Raw genomic sequence first — 26,014 nt, 5'->3', positions numbered from 1 at the left:
CCCCCCCCCCCCCCCCCCCACTTGTGTTCCATCTCTCACCGTTTCTCTCTGTCAAATAAATAAATAAAATCTTAAAAAAAAAAAATCCATGTATAAGTGGACTCATGCAGTTGAAACCCATGTTATTCAAGGGTGAGCTATGGTAACTTTATTTCAGTGACATACTTTTCTCCATTGTGAATTTTCATTTGGTTTTCCAAATTTACCTCTCCCTGCCTTGTGGTTCTATTTGTACATGTTTAAAGTTTCAACCTGTTCTACTGGGTTTTCTTTGGAGAGGTAGAGAGAAGGCTCCATTGTGTCTAGTTATTCTTTCTCATAGTGGGTTTGAAGCTATGTTTCTCTTCAGTAGGGGTTGCTTACTCTGTGCCCTAGGTTATAGAGATTTTTAAATTTGCCTCTACTAGGAAACATTATGGGTTTTCCAGCTGTAGAACATGTAATTTCTTGGTTTAGGATTCTCATAACACAGGAGTGGTGTGAGGTTTAACTTCCCACTTCCTGTGTGGTGAGCCTACCCAACCATATCCCCTTCTCACAGAACTTCAGTTTCATCAGGTTCTTGCCATCATCCATGTATCCATGTGCTTCAGGGAAGGACCTGAGGCAGGAGGCTTGGGAGAATGCCTAGGACCACTTCTTCCAACACTGTTGCCAGGAGCTCAGATTCCTCCACATGACTTCTCTTTGCCAGACTTCTCTGGTGAATGTGGTATCCCCTCTGTAAAAGCAGCTTGTGTGGACAACTGAAGGGGACTGAGTAGATGGTGTATTCAGTGACTAACCGTACCACTGAACTCTAGAACCAATTTCCTACATTTCCTTCAGGCTACAGGAGACCCAGTATTGAAATGAAGTCAGAAACAACGTTCAGGTAAAATGAGGCCACTTTCAAGAGCTTTCCTCATAAATGATCAACTCGACACAACCCTAGAAACCAGCTCCTGGGAGAAGAGTTGTGCCCCAACTCCAGTATTCAGCCAGGCTGGGTGGCCATTCAAAACCCACTGGCATCCATATTCAAGAGCCAACTTGCCCCAGGCATGAAACCATGTATAAGGTTGCCTTATATCAAAACTGGTACAAGAGGAAACAACTTTCTCAAGAGGGAAAGACCTCGGTGTCCCCACTCCCATTTGGTTTTCTTCCAATTTCTACCTGACAAGGCCTGTCTGGTTTGGTGACTATGAAAGAAATTGCTAAATGTGGCAGTAAAACAGGAGAGCTCTACAGATTTTGGTACTGAGACTGAACACAAGGGCAGACACGTGCCACAGATGGAGTTAAAACATGAAATGCGAGTACAAAAATATACAGGAGAGGAGCAAATAAGAATATGGCACAGCTGAAGGCAGTGACAGGGGATTGGATTCCACTGCACGTGGGCCGAGGCTGGGAGGCGGGCTGAGGAGCCTGGCGATTCTGGAAGCTGGATGTGGAGCAGACGAAGGGCCATTCCTGAACGCCTTACTCAGAATGCTTGGTCATACTGCATGAGAGAACTGCTGGAGCAGTCTGAAGTACTTGCTCTCTTCTAAGAAAGAATCTCCCTGGGAGACAAGTTTTGTATTTTGAGAACATTTTTCTTCCCTGGCCACAACTTTCAATATTGATCAGCAAAAGAAATTTCAATACTGATCCGCTGAAAGAAATGGCTGCCAGGGAGGGAGCTAACTTGGCACACGGCACAGGGCTTGGCTCAGAGGCTTCCTCAGGCTCTGAGTGGGAGGGAGCAGAGAAAGGACAGCAGGGGAGGGAGGAAAACAAAGAAAGGAAGAGGGCTGAAGGACTATGGGAAGGCCAGAAGCTCTTTTCACAATGGCACTAACAGGGTGGAAGGAGACCGATAAATCCTCAATTGTCTCTGTTGTCCTTGCCATTTCTGTGGCAGTTCTTACTTCTTTCGCCTCTTCAGCAGAGCATACAAAGGGGCTCAGGGTGTGGGCGTGGGTTGCCGAGGTCCAATCCTGGTTTTACCACGGCCCAGATGGGCACTCTGGAAAAATTCCTGAGCCTCTTGGAGCCCCTCTTTTCTTATGTATAAATCTGGGATGATGACAGGGCAGACCTCAAAGGCTCCTACAAGGAATGAATGAGATCCTTCCACAAAGCATTCAGCACAGTCTCAGCACTTGGTCAGAGGTCAGTACCCACTATCATTTTCCTCATTAAACATAAGATGTCTTTCTCTTCCCCCAAGAGATTTGCCTTCAGTCATCCACCTCTTAGAGAGTCTGTTTCTCACAGGGACTGCATTTGAATCAGCGCTGGTGTCAAAACTACGTCCATTTCAGGCCTCAGGCTATAACCCTGCTTTAAAGGCTTGAATAGTTCTAGTTGGGTGGGAACTGCTATTTGCCATTTAGATGGTACAGATCAGGGTCTTACAAGAGGGAGGTAGGTGGCAGGAACTGGGGAATTAATGGGTTCCAAATATTTGCATATAAAAGGCTGCCTCCATCTGCTGATGCCCAGCAGTAATAGAGTATGATGGGAACAGGAGGAGGAATCTTCTTTGCATTCTGAGCAGGCCTCTGAAATTTAAGAGGTAGGAAAGCTCTCCCAAGCTTGGGAACATTGGCAGGGATCTATGGTGACCGGGTGGGCAGGGGGTGAGGGGTGGCTTGGAGAGGGCTCTTTATTGTATTTGGACCTGGGCAGCTCATCCCAGGAGGAGGCATCTCTTAGGCTCACTGCTGGGAGCTGAACCACGCGGGTCCCTTGTCCGCCTCTAAACTCACCGAAGCCACTCGTGACGGCTTCTGTCCCCAGCCCAGGGTGCAGGTGGAATATCCTGAGACACTGGAATACTGACAGCTCTGTCCATGACACGGCCACGGTGTACCTCAGGGGTTAATGTGCCCGCAGGTACAAGGCCGCGGACTGGGGAGAGTGGCCGCACCCATAGGAGAGGGCGAGAACACCTGCCATGCATCGTCCAGCCCTCCGCCCCTGGCACCAACTCCCTGGTTCCTTACGTGCTGCGTGTTGATTTTTGTTTGTATCCCAAACAGCACAATTTCAATGTGAGAGGGAGCAATAGAACATTTCCTTCTCTATCTTCCCTGGCAAGCCCTTTAAAATGCCCTGATCTTCCAACTAAGTGGCCACACAGCTCTGCTCCAGCGGCCATACAAAGAGCCGTGAGGCAGGAAAGAGGGGCCCGGCAGCGTGCTGTTCAGAGGCCATTATGGGCAGGGTCACAGACGGACTTCCCAGTTCCCATGGGTCTAAATATGCTCAACATTGCAAAAGAGACAAAAATGCCGATTTTATCTAGCCTCCAAACAGCAGATCAAGCACTCACAAATTCGTTCTTCAAACATGTAATTGATATGGGGGGCAGTGGGGGAAACCCTTCCTTTTTTGCATCTGAGGCATAGTTTTTCAAAACCACGTGGTGCTGGTAGGAATTAGTTCAGCTAATTCGTGGAAAGATCTCATAGAAAGAAATTTTGTCTTTTGCCAAAATAAATTTCATATTATCAAGGAAATACAAATTAGCAATACTAATAGCTGCCTGAGTAGCCTGCTGTCAGTGTTGGTGGCGTTTTTGCTAGTAACTTCCCACGGATTAATCTCTTCCTCATCAATGCACACAGATCGGAGTCTCAGACAGCATGGATGTGAAGAACGCCATCTCAAGTGTGACCATCAAGGAGGCTTCATTTTTTAAAAGATTTTATTTATTTATTTGACAGACCGCACATACACAAGCATGGGGAGCAGCAGAGGGACAGGGAGAAGCAGGCTCCCCGCTGAGCAGGGAGCCTGACATGGGGCTCTATCCCAGGACCCTGGGATCATGACCTGAGCCGAAGGCAGACGCTTAACTGACTGAGCCACCCAGGTGTCCCAAGAAGCTTCTCTTGTTAGGGAAGTGCTCTGTGGAATTTATGTTACATTGGTACTTACAGATTTAATACTCCATACAAAGCCCCTCAAGTGTCATGGCAGGGGGACTGAGGGTCAGTAGGTCCAAGTTACAAAGAGGTTTCCAGGTTTCGGGCAATGAAGGACTGGCAAAGCCTCACAAAGTTTTGCCTGGGCATTTGGAATGCGACTGCATACTGTGCTTTCATGTTTGGTTAACTGTTCTTTGGCCCTAGTTCCCTCTGGCTTTGCCCACGCCCTTCCCCCTCAGTCATATTGACAATTTATTACTTTCTGACAAAGTATTAAGCATCCTCTTTGAGTGTTCACACACTTGTCTCTATTTTGAATATTCTTCACAGGAGATCTACCACTAAATCTCCAGCTTATTAGAGGGGATAAGTCGATCCCTCGTTTGCCCCAGAAAACCCCTTCCAGGCCTTTCTCCAGCACCCTCTCCAAATTGTGCAGGATGTTTAGGTCTCAACAGAAAATCCTCCTGGTATTAGAGAGAACGACAGGTTGTGTTGCCCAATGTCCATGACTTCCAGCCACCCGACTCAGGTGCTAGCTTGGTTTATTTCCTATGAATGGTTCAATGTGTACCCCACAACGGACTCACAGAACTGCCAACTCTGCTCTACTTCAGGGTGTGCTCCAATCAAAAGAAAAAAAGAAAAAGAAAGGAGGAAGGAAAGGAAGGAAAAAAGGAGGAAGGAAAGAAAGAGGAGGGAGGGACGGAAGGGAGAAAGAGAAAGAAGGAAAGAAAAGAAAGAAAGCATGCCAATCGGCCAGCCAGTCCCCACCTTCCAACATGATTAAATAGGTAAGCCTTTGGTCCTGGGCTACATCTGGGGAGAAATGAATCCTTCTGGCCAAGGAAGAGCCCACAGAGCCTCTGCAGTTATAAAGTGGGTCCTTCCTCCTCACAGACATTATAACTTTGACTAAAACTTATTAGGATGACTTTCCCTCATATTTCTATTGCACAGGAAGATCAGAACAGCTCCCAGTTGGAGCAACCCCCCGCCACGGCTTTTGGGACTGAGCTCCCCAAGGAGACACACTCATCCAGGGCACGAGTGTGGTGCCCACCTCCCAAATTACACACGGAAATGTGCAAATACGTCACACATGAAAGAGAAAAGTTTACATCACTTCTAAGCCATAAGTGTGAAATAAATTCAGTTTCTCTGAATTCCTAGTATTGTTTAAATTACAAAGGAGCAGACAGGGGTAGAGAATCCACATCTTGTGTTTTCACCATCAGGTTGCACAGACAGTTTGCTGATTATGGATCAGAATGAAGGAATTACACAAATTCCCTGTCGTTATTATAGACTTCCTTTCCTACAACTAATTTCCACATTCATTAATCTTGTGAGTTCCTGGGGTGCCTGGGTGACTCACTCGGTCAAGTGTCTGCCCTCGGCTCAGGTCCTGATCCCAGGGTCCTGGGATTGAGCCCCACATCAGGCTCCCTGCTCCGCGGGGAGCCTGCTTCTCCCTCTCCCTCTGCCGCTCCCCTGCTTGTGCACGCACGCTCTCTCTCTGCCAAAAAATAAGTTGTTTTTTTTTTTAAAGATTTTATTTATATATTTGTCAGAGAGAGAGAGAGCACAAGCAGGGGGAACGGCAGGCAGAGGGGGAGAAGCAGGCTCCCAACTAGCAAGGAGCCCGATGCGGGGCTCGATCCCAGGACCCTGGGATCATGACCTGAGCTGAAGGCAGATGCTTAACTGATTGAGCCACCCAGGCATCCCCCCAAAAATAAATTCTTTAAAAAAAAAATCTTGTGAGTTCCTAAGGTCGGCCACAACTTGCATTTAGCTCTCACACCTCGTGTGTGGACAGCACCGCACGCTCAGCCCAGTCAGCCATCCTGACCACCAGCTTCCTTGACTGCACCATGTTCTCCCTCCCCAGCTGCAGCTCGCCCCTACCCTGCCCGGCTCATCCTTGTTTGTTCTTCAGGTTTAAGTTTAGATAGCCCTTCCTGTGGGAAACTTCCTTGGCTATCCCTTCCTCTGGGTTCGGCTCCTGTCTTTTATCACTTATACTGTAACTTCCTTATGTTTCCATAACCCCCTCAAGACTCTAAACTCCCAGAGGGCAGGAGCCAGGTCTGTTTGCTTCATAGATTTCTTCCCCAATACTAGCACTTACCTCATAAAACATGTCCTGAGTAATATTTCCCAAATGAATGAATCTGAATGAGAGTTATGTGGCAAAGAAGAAACCTCTGCCTACAAGGTTTTACTGCCTAAGGTCTCAAAACCCAACCAGAATTTTTTCTGATCTCCAGGCTGATATTCTTTTTCTTACCAATAAAACGGTGCTTATCTTACAACTTTCCCTTTCACTCATTCATCTACTGGATACGGAAGTCTTTCTTAGGCTTTGGTTTGCCATCTTCCCTGAAAGGCAGACATAAAACCTTTTTCTTTCTTGCCCTGTTTGTTCCACAGAAATCCCTCTAAGCCCTGCCTCTGGAGGTGGCAGTTCTGATGCACCCCCGGAGCCTGCTCTCACCTGGCAGGCACCTGCCTGGTGACAACCTGTCCGTAGATTACCATTCCCTGGAGGGCAGATTTGTTGCCATGGAGAGAGATGGGCTGGTAAGCAAAACCAAGCCAGCTTGGAGAGATTTAAAAAAAAAAAAAAAAAAAAAGTGTTTCATGCCTTTGCACTTGTACCTGTCAGCTGGCTTTGCAAAGCTTTATAAAAATAATCACAGTAGAGAAAACTGGTGAGAATGTTGCTAACAAGCAGGATATAAAACACAGATTAAAACCAAAGCTCAACAGGAGAAAAATCCATTTAAGTTCAAATAAAAGAATCCAAACAACTGGATACCAAACAAGTCGAGGAAGAGAGAGACAGCCTCGCTTCACTTTTTTCCTAAACGAATATTTTTCGGTGTGAAATATATGAAACATAGAAAAACAGCATCAAATACAGAGTAACAACAACAAACACCCATTACTGCTTAGTCATTAGCAGGAACTTCACTTTACAGAGATGTACGAGGTCAGTACTATTGGAACCCCCATTTTACAGAGGAGGAATCTGAGGCACCGAGAAGTTAAGAAACACAAGTCTAGAAGAAGCAGAACCAGGATTTGAACTCAGGCAGTCTGACTAGTTTCCATGCCTGTAAGCACCAGGCTACGCTGCCTCTTGTAGTTTACATGCGAACAAATGCATACAACATATATACAGTTTCAAATAACGTGCATGATCATGTAGCTGCCATCTAGCTAAAGGAACAGTACCAGGAAGATCTCAGAAGCTCACTGTGGCCTTTTCTCAAGCACATACCCTTCCCCTCCCTGTCACCCCTTCTACCAAGATAACTATTATCCTGAATTTTGGGTTAATTTTCTTGCTTTTTGTTACAGTTTTAGTATCTATATACCTAAATGATAGATTGTTAGTTTTCTGCTTCATGTCAATAGAATCATAATATGTGTATTCCTCTATGACTTACTTATTAAACTCAACATTATGTTTTTGAGATTCTTCCCTGCTAATGAGCACATCTTTGGTTCATTCCCTTTTTTTGAGCTATAAAGCCTTCTGTTCTTAGTTTATCCATCCTATGATTGGACACGTTGTTGATTCCAGCTTTTGTCATAAAAACAATTCTGTTGTATGAAATTTTAGCAGCACCACATCACCTGGATGGTCTATTAAAACACAAGCTGCTGGGTCCCCTCACTGGAGTTTTATTTGGTAGATTTGGGATGGGGCCTGAGAATTTGCATCTCTAACAAGTTCTCAGATGATGCCGATGCCACGTGACTCAAGGACTACACTTTCAGAACCAGCGCTCCAGGGTACAGACCTAGGAGAACTTCGGAGTCACAGGACATGCAAAGGCCTAACTTCACCAGGTATGCCAAGGTGTCATCCATCTGTCTACAGATTCACAAAGCCATCTGCCGTTACTTCGTGTTTTTAATTTGTACCTCTCTGCTTACTCCAGCTGTGTTTTTAAAATATATTTACTGGCCATTAACGTTCTTCTGTGTCATGAGTGTTTGGTTCTTGCTCATTTTTCTACTGGGTTGTTTGTGTTTCCTTTATTGATCTGTGAGAGTTCATTGTATTTTATGGATAGGAATCCCTCTTCAGTTATACAGGTTGCAAAAATCTTTTCCCAGTTCATAACTTATCATTTTACTCTCTTTATGTTGTCTTTTGAAGAACGAAAGTTGCTAATTTTAATGCAGTTAAGGTTATCCATCTTTTATTGTTCGTGCTTTTTGGGTCTTAAGATACCCTTCTCTAAGATCATAAAGACAGTCTCTCCCAAACTATTTTTTCTATTAGTTGTATTTATTTTGCCTTTCACATTTAAGTCTTAATTTTCATGGGCTTGATTTTAGTCTATGGTGTGAGGAAAGGATTCAATTTTAATTTTTTCTACACTGTTTTAGTTGTTCTGATTTTGTCTTAATATCTAGAAGGGTAAGACCCATACAGAAATGTCACAAACATTCCTAGCATTTTGTTCTTCCGTATACATCTTAGAATAAGTTTATGAAGCTATATGAAAACCTCACTGGAATTTTGGTTATAACTGTACTGTCTCTAAAGATCCATCAGGGAGAATTAATATCTTTACAATGTACCTATGAAAGAACACATATATCTTCATAGTATGTTCACATTTAATTGCTGCTGCGTCTGAGATATTACTGTTTTTTATTCCCAATGTTGTTTGTCACCCTTTGTTTTTGATTAGTCTTATGAGAAACTTACCTAATTTATTACTTTTCCAAATTTGTTTTCGAGAAATAATTTGTGGTAAAATATACATAACACAGAACTTAGCATTTTAACCATTTTAAAGCATGTACAGTTCAAAGGCATTAAGTACATTCACACTATTGTACAACCATCACCACTATTTACCCTCAAAACATTTTCATCTTCCCAAATTGAAATGCTGTACCCATTAAACACACAGTCTCTTTCCCCACCCCCCAGCCCGACAACAACCATTTTACTTCGTGAATCTATGAATTTGACTACTCTAAGTACCTCATATAAATTGAATCATACAGTATTTGTTGTTCCGTGTCTGGTTATTTCACTTGGTATAATGTCTATACCCACCACCCATTTTGTAGCATCTGTGAGAATTTTGTTCTTTTATAAGGCTGATTAATATTCCATTGCATTATATGCCACATTTTCCTCATCCATTCATTCGCTCGTGGACATATGGGTTGCTTCCACGTTTTAGCTATCGTAAATGACACTGCTATGGACATGGGTGTACAAATATCTGTTTGAGTCCCTGTTTTCACTTCTTTTGGGTATATACACAGAAGTGGATTGTCAAATCATATGATTATTATGTTTAATTTTTTTGAGGAACCACTATACTGTTTTCCATAGCAGCTCCACCATTTTACATTCTTAACAGTAATGCGCAAGGGTTCCAATTTCTCCACATTCTCACCAACTCTTGTTATTTTCTGGTTTTTTTTGATTTTTGGTTTTTTGTTTTTTAAATAGCTATCCTGATGGGTGAGGTGATATCTCACTGTGGTTTTAATTTGCATTTTCCTAATGTGTTAGTTGCTTTAAACAATAAACTTTGACTTTATTATTAAAAAAAAATTTAAATCTTTAATTGAAGTACAGTTGACATGTAGTATTATATTAGTTTTAGGTACACAACATAGTGCTTTGACAATTATATATTATGAAATGCTCACTGTAAGGGTAGTTACCATCTGTCACCAGACAACGTTACTACAGTATTATTGACTATACTGCCTATATTGTACTTTTTCATCCCCATGATTTATTTTATATCTGGAAGTTTGCAACTCTCAATCCCCTTCACCTGTTCCTCCTCTCTCCTAGCTCCCATCCACTCTGGCAACCATCAGTCTGTTGCCTGTATTTATGAGTCTGTTTCTGTTGTCTGTTCATTTGTTGTGTATTTTAGATTCCATGTAAAAGTGAAATCATATGGTATCTGTCTTTCTTGGATTTAGTTCACTTAGCATAATACCCTCCAGGTATGTTGTTGAGAATGGCAAGATCCCCCCTTTTCTATGTGTATATACACATGTTCTTTATCCATTCATCAGTGGACACTGAGGTCGCTTCCATATCTTGGCTACTCTAAGTAAAAACTGCAATAAACAGAGGGATGAATATATCTTTTTGATCTACTGTTTCCATTTTCTTCGGGTAAATACCCAGAAGTGGAATTACTGGATCATATGGTGTTTCTGTTTTTAATTTTTTGAGGAACCTTGCATATTGTTTTCCACAGTGGCAGCACCAATTTACATTCCCACCATTAGTGCACGAGGGTTTCCTATTCTCCACATCCTTGCCAAACTTGTTATTTATCTTTTTGATACTAGCAATTCTGTTGTTAGGTGCTATCTCATGGTGGTTTTGATTTGCATTTCTCTGATGATTAGTGATATTGAGCATCTTTTCATGTTCTGTTGGCCATCTGTAAGTCTTCTTTGGAAAAATGTCTAGTCAGGTCCTCTACGCATTTTTTGTCTTTTATTCCCTCAGAGTGTTGAGTTACAGGAGTCTTTATATATTTTGGATATTAACCCTTTATTGGATATATCATACTGCAAAAATCTTCTCCCACTCAGGAGGTTGCCTTCTCGTTTTGTTGATGATTTCCTTTACAGTGCAAAAGTTTTTTAGTTTGATGTAGTCCCAATTATTTATTTTTGCTTTTGTTTCCCTTGCCTGGGGAAACACATCCAGAAAAATATTGCTAAGGCCAAGAGTTTATGGCCTATGTTTTCTTTTAGGAGTTTTATGGTTTCAGGTCTTTAATCTATTTTGAATTTATTTTTGTGTATGGTGTAAGAAAGTGGCCCAGTTTCATTCTTTTACATGTAGCTGTCCAGTTTTCCCAACACCATATGTTGAAGAGACTGTCTTTCCCCACTGTATATTCTTGCCTTTGTAGATTAATTGACTATTAAAATGTGGCCTTATTTCTGGACTCTCTATTCTGTCCCCTTGATTTATGTGTCTATTTTTATGCCAGTACCATGCTGTTTTGGTTACTACAGCTTCATAGTATATCTTGAAATTTGGGATTATGATATCTCCAGCTTTCTCAATCTTGCTTTGGTAATCCAGGGTCTTTCGTGGTTCCATACAAATTTTAGGATTATTTGTTCTAAGTTCTGTGAAAAATGCTTTTGGTATTCTGATAGAGATTACACTGAATCTGTAGATTGCTTTGAGTAGTATGGACATTTTACCAATATTTGTCCTTCTAATCCATGAGCATGGAATGTTGTTCCATTTCTTTCCGTCTTCTTCCATTTCTTTCATCAATGTCTTATAGTTTTCAGAGTAAGGTCTTCACCTCCTTGGTTAAATTTATTCCTAGGTATTTTATTCTTTTTGATGCAATTTTAAAGGGGACTGTTTTCTTACATTCTCTTTCTGCTAGTTTGTTATTAGTGTAGAGAAACTCAACAGATTCCAGGATACTGATTTTGTATCCTGCAACTTCACTAAATTCATTTATCATTTATTTTTATTCAATATTTATTCTCTATTTTCTTATCTATAATTTTTTCCTTCCATTACTCTGTGTTTATTCTGCTATTTTCACTTCTTAAATTAGATGCTATTGTAGAAATAAGGACCGCAGACCTAAAATTTAAAGTTAGGACAGGTGTTTCCTAATGGCCTGCACTCAGGAAAAGAACACATGGTCCACAAGTAGGTAGCTCCACTCCTTTGGCTCCTAGAGTCTAGAAGTTATAAGAGGCCTTATGTACATATTTATGTGGATAATATAGGCAGAAATGGCCCCATAACACACATCAGTCCTCAAGGTCCTAGTCTCAGAAAATTTTTCCCTGTGGTAAGGAGTCTAGAGCTTGTGGCCAGGGGTTCCTGGTGTTATAGTGGGGAGTCTTGGAAAGAGCTATCTTATGACATGGAGAGGATGTAGCTATTTCTGGCAGGTCAGGGGTGACTGGAGTCTTCATCTATGCATAGCTCATTAAATTAGACCAAAAAAAAAAAAAAGACTCAAAGTTCAGCCTTTGAAGCTTTGATATGTAGTATTCTTCCCATTATTCAAACCCAAGTAATTTATTTTTTAAGATTTATTTGAGAGAGAGAGAGCACATGAGAACGAGCATGAGCATGAGAGAGAGAGAATCTCAAGCCGACTCCACGCTGAGCGCAGAGCCTGACATGAGGCTCCATCCCATGACTCTGAGATCACAACCTGAGCCAAAACCAAGAGTTGGACACCCAACCAACTGTGCCACCCAGGTGCCCCCAAACCCAAGTAATTTCTAATTTTATTATAATTTTTTGATTTATAAAGTTTTAGAAGTTTGGTTTCTGATTCCATGTAGGTTTTCTCTCCCTTGATTAGTCTAACAGTTATACATTCTATTTGTTTTATAGTTTTCTTAGCTATTTAAACACATTTAAGACGAACCATGAGAGACTGTGGACTCTGAGAAACAAACTGAGGGTTCTAGAGGGGAGAGGGGTGGGGGGATGGGTTAGCCTGGTGATGGGTATTAAAGAGGGCACGTACTGCATGGAGCACTGGGTGTTATACGCAAACAATGAATCATGGAACACTACATCAAAAACTAATGATGTAATGTATGGTGATTAACATAATAAAATAAATAAAATAATTAAACACATTTAGAATCTAAAGCTAAACTCTTTTAAGAGAACCTCTTTTCCAGTAGAATCACAGCACACTGTAACTGATTTGCTATCCCCCCTTGCCAATTTATTGTGCTGTTTTTATTTAGTATCTCAATTCTATCATTTTTAGTACCATACATTAGACATTCTTGTTTCTGTTTTATATAGCCAATGTATCTACAAATTTATTACTATCTTAGCTTAATAATCCATTTTACTTCTCAGATCTTCCATCTGGGACCATTTCCTTTTCTTATCTGAGTACATCCTTTAGAAAATTTTCTTCAGAGCAGTTTGGTTGGCATTAAAATTCCTCAGGTTGTGTTTTGCCTGAAAATGTCTTTAATTTATCCTCTTTAATGATATTTTTACTACATAGGAAAATTCTTTCATGTATGTTAAAAAACTTTCATGTTAATAAAATATTCTTAGACAACTGAAGATGTAACTCCATAGTCTTTTGGATCCTATTGTTGTTTCTGAAAAGTCAGCTTTCACAGTCTAAATATTATTTATATAGATCTGTTTTGTCTTTCTTTCCAACTGCTTTTATTATTTTGTTTGTTTAAAGTTCTTCAGTTTCATTATGAAATACCTACTTATAATTTTCATTTCTTCTGCTCGAGATCTGTTGGGCTTTCTGGATCTTCAGTTTACTATCAATCAACAATTCTGGAACTTTTTCTTTTTCTTCTCATCTACAGTATTTCCTTTTGAAATGCTATTGAGAGCATCTTAGGTCATTCCCCTAGTCTCATAATCTCATTTTTTTTTACATTTTCCCTCTTGTCTCTCAGCCATTTTCTGGACTATTCAGATCAATTTTCCAGCTCACCAGTGTTTTCTTTATCTCTAATCTGTTTAATGCACTGAATTTTTAATTCTTATTTTAAAAATAAATCTCTAGAAGTTCCATTTCCTTATTTTTAAAATCTGTGCAATTTATAGTCTCTTGTCCTTGTTCCTATTTTCAACACTTTAAAAAACATTTCTGAAATGTTAAAATATTTATATTTTTGACTGATAAATTCAAGAATGAATTGTTTATAGGTCCCACTCCACTGTCTGCTGTTTCTACTGGTTTTTTCTCATGGTGGCTTGTTTCCTTGTGTTCTAAGTGAAAGCTGCCTTTCTCCCGAGGGGATTTCTGTTTATTTCTGAGTCACCTAGAATTGTTTGGGATATTTACACTGCCATTATCCTACAAATGAAAACCTACTCTAATTACTCTCTCCTTTCTCAGTGTTTCTCAAAAATCATTTCCCAATGAATAAAAATCGATGCTGGGAGCATTTGGTATTACTCTCAACAGGAGGATCACAAACTGGATTATTCTCACTTCGGAATTACAAAGAAAGAATGTGAGAAACATGCTGCTGAAGTATTTTACAAATCAAATTCTTTGGGTCACCGGGGTGGCTCAGTCAGTTAAGCGGCTGCCTTCGGCTCAGGTCATGATCCCAGGGTCCTGAGATCGAGTCCCACATCAGGCTCCTTGCTCAGCAGGGAGCCTGCTTCTCCCTCTGCCTGCAGCTCCCCCTGCTTGTACTCTCACTCTCTCTCGCCCACGCTCTCTCTCTCTAACAAATAAATAAATAAAATCTTAAAAAAAAAAAAAAATCAAATTCTTTACCACTTGCATCTAGGTTCAACTTGAGGATTTTTATTCGGCTGTGAAAGTACTACTAATAAGAAATGTCCCTTTTACAGTTTGGTTCCTAATCCATCCATATCAGCTCTACAGCAAATCAGGAATGATGGAAAGTGCATGATTACTTATTTCAGTCACACCGTGAAAACTGGCTTGAGGAACAACCCTACCATCACAGAAATGCACAAACCTGTGAGGGTCATCTGGATCACAGTTAGGAAGAAACTGAGTGATGGCTTCTGCCACTTCTTCATTTGATAAAACATCCCAGAGTCCATCAGTGGCCAAGATCAGCACATCATCTGATCCATGCTCATATTTGGAGAGATCGTAGACTCTTACCTGAAAAGAATGGGAATATTCCTACTTAAGAGGTTGGGAGCACATTATTTCCCACAACAAATGAGCTTCTGAATTCCTTTCTCTTTTCCCATCTAGCCTGGGTATTTTTAGGTATGCACTATAAGGTATGCACTATAAGGTACCTGGTTGTGGAGCCAGCTTTGTGCCCAGGGGCTACGTAGCCTCCTTCGGAGACTTGCCGTATAGACATACGGGGCTCACCAGGTGGGCCTAATAGTTGACAAGGAAGAATGAATGGAAAATGTAATAATGCCTGAGACATAGCTAGAACAATACTTATAGTCGATACTGTGCTAGCCAGAAGAGCAGTCGGAGGCTTGCCTCCTTCCTCCTTCCACATCCATCCATTCCACAAAGACTTAACTAACGGCCTGCTCTGTGCCAGGTGCTCTAAGTATAAAGATGAATATAGCAGATTTCCCTGGTTCTGGGCTCTGTCTGTGGGGGAGAGAAAGCCAGCCTCAGATCTTTAGTGGTTGCTCTGTGTGTATTTGTCTAGGACTGAAGGAGACACACTTATTTAATGGGCTCACATGAATCACTTTCTGGTTACCTGTTTGAGGCCCTAGGGGCAGGGCTCCTCTCATGTAAGGATGGGGCTCAGAGCTATACTCAGATTTGAAGGGCCTCAATCTAGCCTCAGTTATAAAGGACACATGCTAAGTCTGAATCTCCAAACTGTATCTTGGCAAACATGACGTCTTTCCTCATCTCTAGTACCTGGAAGGACCTGGATATTTCAATATCCGCCCAAACTCTTGGAGAAGAACAGTATAACCTTGACAAAACTAGTAAGAATAAAAATGAAGCAGTATTTGGGTTAGGTCACAAATCTATTTTCACCCAACTCTGGCAAGAAAAGAATTTGGGGTTTCATTACTATTCCCTCCTAATTTGGCAGAACCAGCCCTGTGTACACCACCTCACGAGCTAAGGACAAACGCAGGTCAGTTTTGTCAATCTTCTAGTTCCTTCAACCCCTTCTTTTCTCTCTCCTGTCTTCTAAAAGCAAGTCTGCGTGAAAGCTGTAGGCCAGGGGAGGGGCAGGGAGAGGAAGGAGGTTGGAGTGTAAGCAGCTGCGTGCCCCATCACACACAGTCAGTGTTAGGTCATCTCAAACCTACAGAGAATTCAATTCTAAGAGGCCTACAGACTGCTCAAATCCACATCTTTGAAAGCCACGCCTCCTATGTTTTAGAAAGGTTTGCTCAGGCCCGTGACACCCCGACATAGGGCGGTCCTGTGGACTAACAGCCTACACCCAGCAGCAGAAAACAACAAAAATACCACACACCTACCCACAGAGCCCTTGGAAAATGAGCTCAAATGAAAAGCAGCCTCCAGGTACCACGCCTCTGTGGCCTGCTAACTAGGTGGTAACAATTAGCCAGTGGCCCAGTGCACGGCCCACACTCAGGGGAAGAGAACTCAGGGGTATGCTGGACTGGCTTTTAACATTTTCTCAAAAGGGATATCCACTTTAAGGGTGAGTTTACCTCCTAGAGAAGGCACTGTGCCTTATGAGGCCAAATTAAAGAAAACAACAAGGAGAATCTTCAGTTTACAGCAGACTGGAAAGTCCCAAATGCCAGAATTCTATCCTCAGGCCACTGAACTCATGTGGTCTAGTTTTCCCTCCACAGAAGCAACCAAATCCCCTTTGCTGTATTTTCTTGTGATTCCTGGGTGTCACAAATGTTCTAGCAGTGCTTCTCAAATGCTAATGTGCCTAGGAATCCACTGGGGATCCTGCTAAAATGTGGATTCTAATTCAGCTCTGGGGTGTGGCTGGAGAGGCTTCATGTCTAGCTTACTCCCCTGTGATGCCGATGCTGTGGGTCCTGGGACCGCACTCTGAGTAGCGAGGCTGAAGAGGATTCCTACAGGCCCAGGCTCGCAAACAAGGAGATCCAGGGCTTGGTGGCCTCCGTGAGGCCTCTGAGGCAGGCTTTAGAGAGGACAGCAAATGTTGGCTCTGGCCTCCCCAGTCCTGGCTCACTATGCTGTAATTGCCAGGATGCAATGACTTTGCTTAAGAGAGACTGCTCACTTCTTCTTGGGGTCTATCTACAATACACTTCTGCAATAATCCAAACTCCATAGAATAAAAAGTGTTATGGGAGGTGGGGAGATGATGTTGGGTACTCCAGTTCCAGTCTTATGCCTCTAGCTAAGTGGGAGATTCCATCTGTCTTCTAGCTCCTTCTACAGGAAAGATTTCCAGGTCTGAAGATAACATCCATTTAATTTCAGGACTACCCTGGGTTTAAGGTGCCAGAATCTCTTCCAGTGCTTTTCTGCCGGCCAAACATATGTAGAGATTCGAGTTGTTTAAGCTGAAGTCATCCTGCCCACTACCCAAAGGGAAATCTAGCCAACAGAATGGATGTGGACTGATACACAGAAACATGTCAGAAAACACTCGCTTCAATTCCATCAATAAATTGAATCCTTCCCTAATTCCACTATTCACATTTCCACACACAGCTCCCTAATGCTGTTTCATTAGCCAACATGAAAATCCTTTCAAAACCATTCTCAAGTATTTTTAATGTAAATAATAAAAAGCTGGTCTCAACCCTGTTCCCTGAGGCACTCCCCAATTAACATCCTTTTAGGTTTTTATTGCTACCCTTTATTTCCTGCCCTTTAGCCAATTTCCAAAGGACTCTGCCAACTTTCCACTTACAACTCGTGTCTTATACATTGACCTGTGATGCAGAACATTTTGTGAAAAGGCTTTCAGAAAAACTGGGCTGCAGCACAGGACAACCCACTGCACGCCCATCCTCCCTGGCGGCAAGGGCTCCAGAGGATCCTGGCGGGCTCTGGAATCCTGACCTCCTCTCCCCAGAGCTGTTGTTGGCCTTCCTCTATCAGACCACACTCACCTCTCCAAAGCTCCCTCTTCCATTCTGGAAATAGCTTTTTGATATTCCAGGAAGCCTCACATTAAACTAATGGCTCGGAGGCTCCCCAGGACTCAGACACCAGGAAGAGAGAGTCTCTGCGGGCCCCAGTTGGGGAGAGATGTACCATGCAAATGTCTCTGTGTGAGGGAGAGCTGGAGAACAAGGTCAGGGCTGCTCGTGGCTCCTTCCAATGTTCCCAGCTGCCAAGAAGGGACAGAAAGGCCACAGGAAGCTTAGAGATTCTTGCAGTTTTTGAGAGCAATATCATTTGAGCAGCTGAGAGATGGGGCCACTGTGGATCCGTCTGCCCTCCCAGAAGCGCCTTTATGTGTTTACTGAGCACTTAGGATGTGCCAACTACTCTTCTAGGCACTGCAGATACAGCTGTGGACAGAAGTGACAAAGTCCCTCACAACTTCTTTGGAGGGTGGGAAGGGCAGAGGGAGAGGGAGAGAGACAATCTTAAGCAGGCTCCATGCCCTTGGAGCCCAATGTGGGGCTCGATCTCATGACCCTAAGATCATGCCCTGAGCCAAAATCAAGAGTCAGAGGCTTAACCGACTGAGCCACCCAGGCACCCCCCAGTCCCTCACAACTTCTACACTAGTACATGAGACAGACACACAACTCCAACGTCAGAAGAGGATAGGTGCTCTGAAGAAAAGTCCGAGTAAGAAGAATGACAAGATGGGGTCACTGGGTGATGGACATTAAGGAGGGCACGTATGTAATGAGCACTGGGTGTTACATAAGACTGATGAATCACTGACCTCTACCTCTGAAACCCATAATACATTATATGTTCATTAATTGAATTTAAGTTAAAAAAAAAAAAAAGAATGACAAGAGTCCTTTTAGAACATGGCTATAGCAGACCTCTCCGGGAAAGCACTGTTTGAACAAAGATCCGAACAATTGAGGTGATTTCCCACAGGCCCCTTCCTTACTCTGGACGCGGTGTTAGACTGGGGGTGCAGTGCCCCCCTCTGCTGCCACAATCCTGAAGGACACCAACAAGCAGTGTCTGTTCCTCTTCCCCGGTCCTTGCAGTCACAAGCCTGTGCAGCCCCCAGCACAGCTCTCCCTAGCTACACCTGTTTGGGTCCCTTTGTTTGTCTCTGCCACGAGATTATGCTCAGACTCTCCTGTGCTTAAGTATCACCTGGGGTTGGGGACGCCTGGGTGGCTCTATTGGTTAAGCGTCTGCCTTCAGCTCAGGTCATGATCCCAGGGTCCTGGGATCGAGCCCCACATTGTGCTCCCTGCTCAGCAGGGAACCTGCTTCTCCCTCTCCCTCTGCCTGCCGCTGCCCCTGCTTCTGCTCTCTGTCAAATAAATAAAATCTTAAAAAAAAATTCACCTGGGGTGCTCACGGAACAACTTGAGATTCAAGGGCCCACCTTTAACATTCTGATTGTGTCGATCTGAGCAGGCATCAGCTTCTTTAGACAAAGGCCAGCTAATTCCAATGCAAGTGGTGGGGGAGCCTTGCCTGGGAAACACTGTCAGAGGCAATAAGCTCCTCAAGGGGCAAGGTCTGAGTTGTTCTCTCTGCTTCTGTCACCAGAACACACAGCTTAGCATTTGGTAAGCAGTCAATAAACAACCAAGAGAAGCACTGGCCTCACTGCACATTTACCCTTATTCTGCCTACAGCGAACACACAGTGAGTTGGTCCTCTTCTCTTCCCTCCCCAAATTCACCCCCTGGCCAGAGATCCCACTTTGCATTTCTTCTTTGGGCCTCACAGTATTTTTCATAGTAAATAACAATAGATCTTCAGGACATAGTTGCTAAGACCAAGAATAAATGAGAGGAAGGGAGGAAGAAAACTAATTCAGTGTCGGAGGTCTAGTCAGAGGCTGCTCTAATATGGTGACCGAGCAGATTTCGCTCATTACCTCCGACGAGCCATCACCAAAAATGCAATGTGCTGATATTTAATGGAAGTCGCAGACTCTCTCCTTTTCTTTCCCTGTCCTCACTGGAGCTGCTAACAAAAAACTCAGTGTAAGGGAGGGAGCAGGAAGGAGCCTGGGGGCACAGAAGACCCTTGGCTACTGTGCCCGAGTGAGCCGAGTGCCGAGTGCTGTCCCCGGGCCCTCGGCGGCAAAGCAGTTAGAGACGCCCTTAATGTCATCACCGGGCACCTACTGACACAGGAGCTTGCGACAAGCAAGTCTTTCATCCAGTCCCACCACTTAGTGCTCGGCCGCAGGCTGCTGCTTCAGCACTTGTGGAAAATGTGTGTTCGCCTCTCCGCTCTATTACGGAGGGACCTTCGGTGGCACGTTAAGATGGTTCATATGGGTGTAAGCTGATGCTGGCTTCTCGAAGCTACTTTTAAAAAAGAGCCCATCAATTCTTCCATTTGTCAAATCTCGGCTGCTTCTCTAGGATGCCCTGGCGGCTTTTACAGCTTTATCAACTCAGCAAATTCGCCCAACCTTTCTTCCCTCTGAAGTACTCAGCGGAGGCCCATGAGCTCCCACAGCTCAGGCCTGGCTTTTCTGGAGGAACAAGAGCCCTGCCTTTGGGATCAGAAGCCCTCACTTCAGGTCTCCGCTTCTAACCAGCTTTGGGACTTGAGAGAAGCCATTTATTTTCTTTTGCTCTCAATTTTCTCATCTCTGAAATCATTGTTTAAAAATTGACAAAAAAATATGTTAGTGCCTATTCCACCTCTCTCACAAAGCTGTTAGAAAGATCAAATGAGATAACGTGGAAGGAAAGTACAAATTCTAAGATACCATGTGTTATTATTTGATGGTGCTGATCTCAGGGCAGTACACCTGAAAGTAAGCTAGTTGGTGGAAGGAGATGAGTAAGAGAGGGCTCAAGGGCCTTGGGGTTCAAGTACAAGTCTCATTTAAAGTAACAGGGATTGGGAGTCTCAGCAGTGTTCTTGGCAGAAAAGCTAGACGGTTCCCAAGATAAAGGATGCCAATAGGTGGTAGAAAATAAGGAGAGGACAAAGTCTTATCCTCTATACCCCATGTAGCCAACTCAAAAGCTCAACCTAGAGAACTTTGAATATGGCACTTGTACCAGAAAAAAATAATACTTCTTTGTGGTCCTATAAACCAAGCGGATTATTTCAATGTTGGCATTCTGGCAAACCGTCAAGATAGCATCCAGATTCTCTCTTGTGATTCTATCTATACTATGTCATGAAACACACACTGAATCTGGTGGCAAAAGACTTGGCTTTGAAACCCACTTCTGCTCCTTAAAATTTAGCAAAACCATTTGGTCATTCACATTTCCCAAGTCTGCTGACCACCTGCTGGGAATGTGCAAAGCAGCAGTGATTCATCACATGGAGTGTCAGGAAGAAGGAGCTGGATCTTACGCCTTACACATAGTGGGAACTGCAGGAGCCAAAGCCTGGGGAGGTGAGAGAGGGCTGGTGTGCTTGGGCAGCTTTATATTGTTTGGTTTGGCCACAGTACTGGATTTTCACCGGGGAATGGTGAGGGAGAAGACACGACCTTTCAAATCTGCAGTGTCTCCCTAGTGAAATGAATGTTAGCATGTGGTGGCCACTGTGGATGCTTATGGCATTAATGTTCTCTGACTCTGTCATCATAGGAGTCAGGGCTGCATGTGACTGGCCACGTGACCTCAGAGCATCTGACTGCAAATGCATCAAGGTACAATTAAGTATTACAAATACGCTGGTACTCACGCTCCCCAAAAGGAGCCGGTTGTTTGGGCTGCGGGTATAATTTTATATTTGAAATATACCACAGATATTCTTGTGGGTTTGCTTTTTCTTTTGCAGTCCACAAAGTAAACATGTGACTTTTGAGGGTGGATACAACTTAATAGCTAAAATGTTTCTACACCAGCTGAAGTATTAGGTAGGGAGCCTGAAGCTGGACCCAGTGCCTGGTGACTCTAGTGGAAGGCTTCCATTTTCTTCTCATGAGGCCAGTACTTTGCCCCTCAAGGAGGTAATAAGCTATAGGAAGGAATTTCCTTTACATGTCGGGCTACTCCCATGATCCACTCCTTTCTTTGGGCTTCCACTGGCTTGTGCACCACTGAGTCAAAGGCTCAGTGAATGAATGGGCTTGAATCTAGCTTATCAATCATTTGAGGAATAAATTTGTATTCATTAAAATGCCCATTTATAGAGATAAAGGTCAGAAGAAACCCCAGCCTGTGAGTGAAAGGATGTGGGTGTAGTGTAGGTGGATTGAGTTGTGTCAAATCCAGTGAGGAGGCACACAGAGTGACCTTATGTCCCTGTGTGCATGAGATAGTTTTGGTTTGTGCTATTTTCCCAGCATAATTATTAATGATGTCCACACTGACTCTCAAAAATGTCCTGGTTGAGAGGATAAGTTATATCATCACCTGATGAATAAATAATGAAATGACTGCTATTCTTTATTCGTGTAGTTGCTACTTCTGGCCACTGGGACTTAACATAACCACATAACCGGAGTGTTACTACTTCACAGGACTTTTTTCACACCACGGCAGGATTTCAGAGATCTCCAGTAAGCAAGAGAGCAAGTTATTATGTGCCTTGCCTTAGGAGAGAAGACACAATCACGCCTGGTAAGCTGTGGGACACCTGCTGGGTGGCAAAGTCAATCCCCAGGCTTGCAGTTATTCTGAAGCAAGGAGCCCAGGTCTCAGCAGATCTGTGTTCAGGTGGAGAATAGGTGTGTAGTATCCCCAGCCTACTAGTCTGGCATTGAGCCATATGCACTGTAAGAATGAATCATGCTGTCCAGGACTAGAACACAGATGCAGAACAAACCCATGTTAGGATTAAAAACTGAAGTTCCTAACCCTCCTACACTGTCGGTGGGAATGCAAGCTGGTGCAGCCACTCTGGAAAACAGTACAGAGGTTCCTCAGAAAGTTGAAAATAGAGCTATCCTATGACCCAGCAATTGCACTACTGGCTATTTACCCCAAAGATACAAATGTAGGGATCTGAAGGGGCACATGTACCCCAATGTTTACAGAAGCAATGTCCACAACAGCCAAACTATGGGAAGAGCCTAGATGTCCATCAACAGATGAATGGAGAAAGAAGATGTGGTATATTTATACAGTGGAATATTATGCAGCCATCAAAAATAATGAAATCTTGTCATTTGCAATGACGTGGATGGAACTAGAGGGTATTATGTAAGCGAAATAAGTCAATCAGAGAAAGATAAGTATCATATGATCTCACTGATATGAGGATTTTGAGAAACAAGACAGAGGATCATAGGGGAAGGGAGGGAAAAATGAAACAAGATGAAACCAGAGAGGGAGACAAACCATAAGAGACTCTTAATCTCAGGAAACAAACTGAGGGTTCTGGAGTGGAGGGGGGTGGGAGGGATGGGGTGGCTGGGTGATGGACACTGGGGAGGGTATGTGCTATGGTGAGCGCTGTGAATTGTGTAAGACTGATGAATCACAGACCTGTACCCCTGCAACAAATAATACATTATATGTTAATTAAAAAATTGTAAAAAACCCAAAAAACCCTGAAGTTCCTGGAGCACAGTGAAGAATGGCTTATGGCAGTATTATTCAAAGACTGGTCTTTGTTTTATGGGTTTTTTTAAAAGATTTTATTTTAAAGTTATCTCTATACCCAACATGGGGCTCAAACTTCAAACCCTGAGATCAAGAGTCACACACTCTACTGACTGAGCCAGCCAGGTGCCCCTCAAAGAGTGGTCTTTGGATTCCCTGCTTCAGAATTGTCTAAAAATCTGAAAACTCCTAGGACCTGCTTCTAGACCTAGTGCTTTAGATTTCAGGAGGTGGATTCCAGGGATTTGCATTTTTTTGATACGTTATCTTATTTCATTCAAATACCAGTCTGATCACACATGGTCCAAGAACACTCAAATAATAAACCAAATATAAACAGAGTTAAAGATTGGTCTTCAGGGGCGCCTGGGTGGCTCAGTTGATTAAGTGTCCAACTCTTGATTATGGCCCAGGGCATGACCTCACGGTTGTGAGATCGAGCCCCACATCGGGCTCTAGGCTGGGTGTGGTGCCTGCTTAAGGTTCTCTCTCCCTCTTCCTCTGCCCCTCCCAACGCTCTCTCCCACTCTTTAAAAAAAAAAAAAAAAAGATTGGTCTTCAAACATTATAGCCGATGATGCCATGCTTGCCAATGATCTGCTGAATGGTTTGGTGGCCACTGATGTGTAGATGTCATTTTATGTCTGTGAGATCACAGGCATGCATTTTCCTCATATATATATTAAATCTGTTTTTATTTTTTATTCTTATTTTTTAAATTAAAATCTACTCCCAACATGGAGCTTGAACTCAAGACCCCGAGATCAAGAGTCCCATGCTCTACCAACTGAGCCAGCCAGGCGCCCTGGGATTTGCATTTTTAAACAAACTTCTTAAACTGTTCTTCTGTGTGTAATGCAATAAATAAATGCAAAAAAAGATACTACATGTTTAACTGAAACATTCAAGTGAAATTATTATTTTTCAGAAGGGGATCAGAGGGAAATAATCTCCAATGAGAAGAAATATTTGACACAATATAGAGGTTGGCTCCCTTGTGTGACCATAAATTTTATGAGTTGCCAAGCGAGATTTTTTGGTGTCAAAGTAAATGTCAAATTCTGGTATTCAAATAGCTAGTTACTTCCCAAGTCACTTCGCAATGGAAACGAGCCAGAAAAATGTCACACACACACAAGTGATTTTTACAGCTAGACCAGAGAATTAGAGATGCAGATGGAGGACAAGCTAAGTCACAAAATCTTTCCTAGATGTAGGGTCAGATGGCACCTTAGTCGAATAAAAGCAGCTTCTCTACACTCTTAATGGGATTCCCTGCCCCACCCCACACACATTTTCAAAGTGGTGGTGATGGTGGTGGTGGTGGTGGTGGAAGGGGAGCAGATGGCCTCCGAGAGTACAGCACCCCAACTGAAAAGAAAGATGCATGAAATGTTGGCCGAAGGGCACAGACTTCCAGTTATAAGACTAGGGATCTCAAGTACAGCAGGGGAACTATAGTTACATGTAATCTGTATATGCTATGTAATATATATGTGTGTGTACACATATACATTATATATATAAAATATATACACATCTATATATAATACTATATTACATACTTAAAAGGTACTAAGAGAGTAAAGCTTAAATGTTCTCACCACAAAACAGAGGCAGTAATTATATGATGTGATAGAGCTATGGTGGTAATCATTTTGTAATATACATACAAATATGGACCAGGCTTAGTGATGTCCTTGACCACTGGTGTGTGGCAGAGATGATGTTCCTAGGCCTTCTGAGGCTAAGACTTTTTTTATTTTTTCTTTTAAGATTTATTTATTTTTAGAGAGGGAGGGGAGGGGAGAGGAGGGGACAGAAGGAGAGGGAGAGAATCTCAAGCAGACTCCGCTGAACGTAGAGTCCGATGCTGGGCTCAATCTCTCCATCCTGGATCCTGTCCTGAGCTGGAACCCAGAGTCAGATGCTTATCTGACTGAGCCACCCGGCGATACCCCTGAGGCTAGGTCTTAAAAAGCCTTGTAGCTTCTGCTTGGCAGTCTTGAACCACTCACTCTTGAGACGTTTTTTTCATAGCCAAAACCCCATGAAGAGGTCATGTGTAGCTGCCTCAGCTGAACTAGCTGATAGCCGATGTCTACTACCAGCTATGTGAGTGAGCCATTTTGGACTTCCAGCCCATCTAGTCTTCAGATGACTCTAGCCCCAGCTGACATCCAACTGTGACATGAGCGACTCCCAGACAGAACCACCTGGCTGAGCCCAGACAACTCACAGAACTAGGAAAGCTAAGAACCTATAAATACAAATAATACACTGTTCTGTCAACTCTAAGTTCTGGGGTGGTTTGTTTTGCAGTCCACAGCAGCACAAGGCACTGTAATGTGATAGATTACTTCTAGGCCCCCTCCCCCGATAGGGCTGGGGAGATGGGATGGGACACTGAGCCCCCTGGAGTTTTCTCCTTGGTTTCTATCTGTCCATAAGCAGCACTTGTTCTCTCTGCTCCTGTCCTCCAGCAGGCAAACATTAGGAAGACCACTTTCTGGGGGGTGGGGAGAAGAGAGCCCACAGCTATCCAGTGCAGAAATTTAATTTGGATGGAGTAGAAGAATAAGAAGTCCATTTTGAGGGGCGCCTGGGTGGCTTAGTCTCTAAGCATCTGCCTTCGGCTCAGGTCATGATCCCAGGGTCCTGGGATTGAGCCCCGCATCAGGCTCCTGGCTCGGTGGGGAGCCTGCTTCTCCCTCTCCCTTTGCCTCTCCCCTGCTCATGCTCTCTCTCTCTTTCTGTATCTGTCTCAAATGAATAAACAAAATCTTTAAAAAAAAAAAAAAAAAGAAGTAGATGGCCATTTGTAAAAATTTCTCTATGGCCCAATAAAGTACTAGAATCTTACGATAATTAGGTTACCTAAATCACTTGGTTGATTACCGTGGAAGTTTCCTTTTCATCTATATCTATACCGTACCTATATATCTGTATCTACTTATCTACA

The 26,014-nt window shown here is 43.1% G+C and overlaps 1 protein-coding gene across 1 annotated transcript in view; it reads right to left on the bottom strand.

Annotated features, from left to right (window-relative positions):
• The window catches only part of PPM1H (protein phosphatase, Mg2+/Mn2+ dependent 1H), a 241,993-nt gene that overhangs the window by 7,203 nt on the left and 208,776 nt on the right, over positions 1-26,014 (bottom strand). The window contains exon 9 of the mRNA XM_032420592.1: positions 14,415-14,566. Coding sequence (XP_032276483.1) covers positions 14,415-14,566 — 152 coding nt within the window. The remainder of the gene's footprint in view (positions 1-14,414; positions 14,567-26,014) is intronic.

The sequence above is a fragment of the Phoca vitulina genome, unplaced genomic scaffold (genome assembly GCF_004348235.1).
Source record: "Phoca vitulina isolate PV1807 unplaced genomic scaffold, GSC_HSeal_1.0 scaffold23, whole genome shotgun sequence".
Lineage (NCBI taxonomy): Eukaryota > Metazoa > Chordata > Mammalia > Carnivora > Phocidae > Phoca > Phoca vitulina.
Note: the sequence above shows the minus strand (reverse complement) of the source record. Positions and strands in the feature narration are given on the sequence as shown.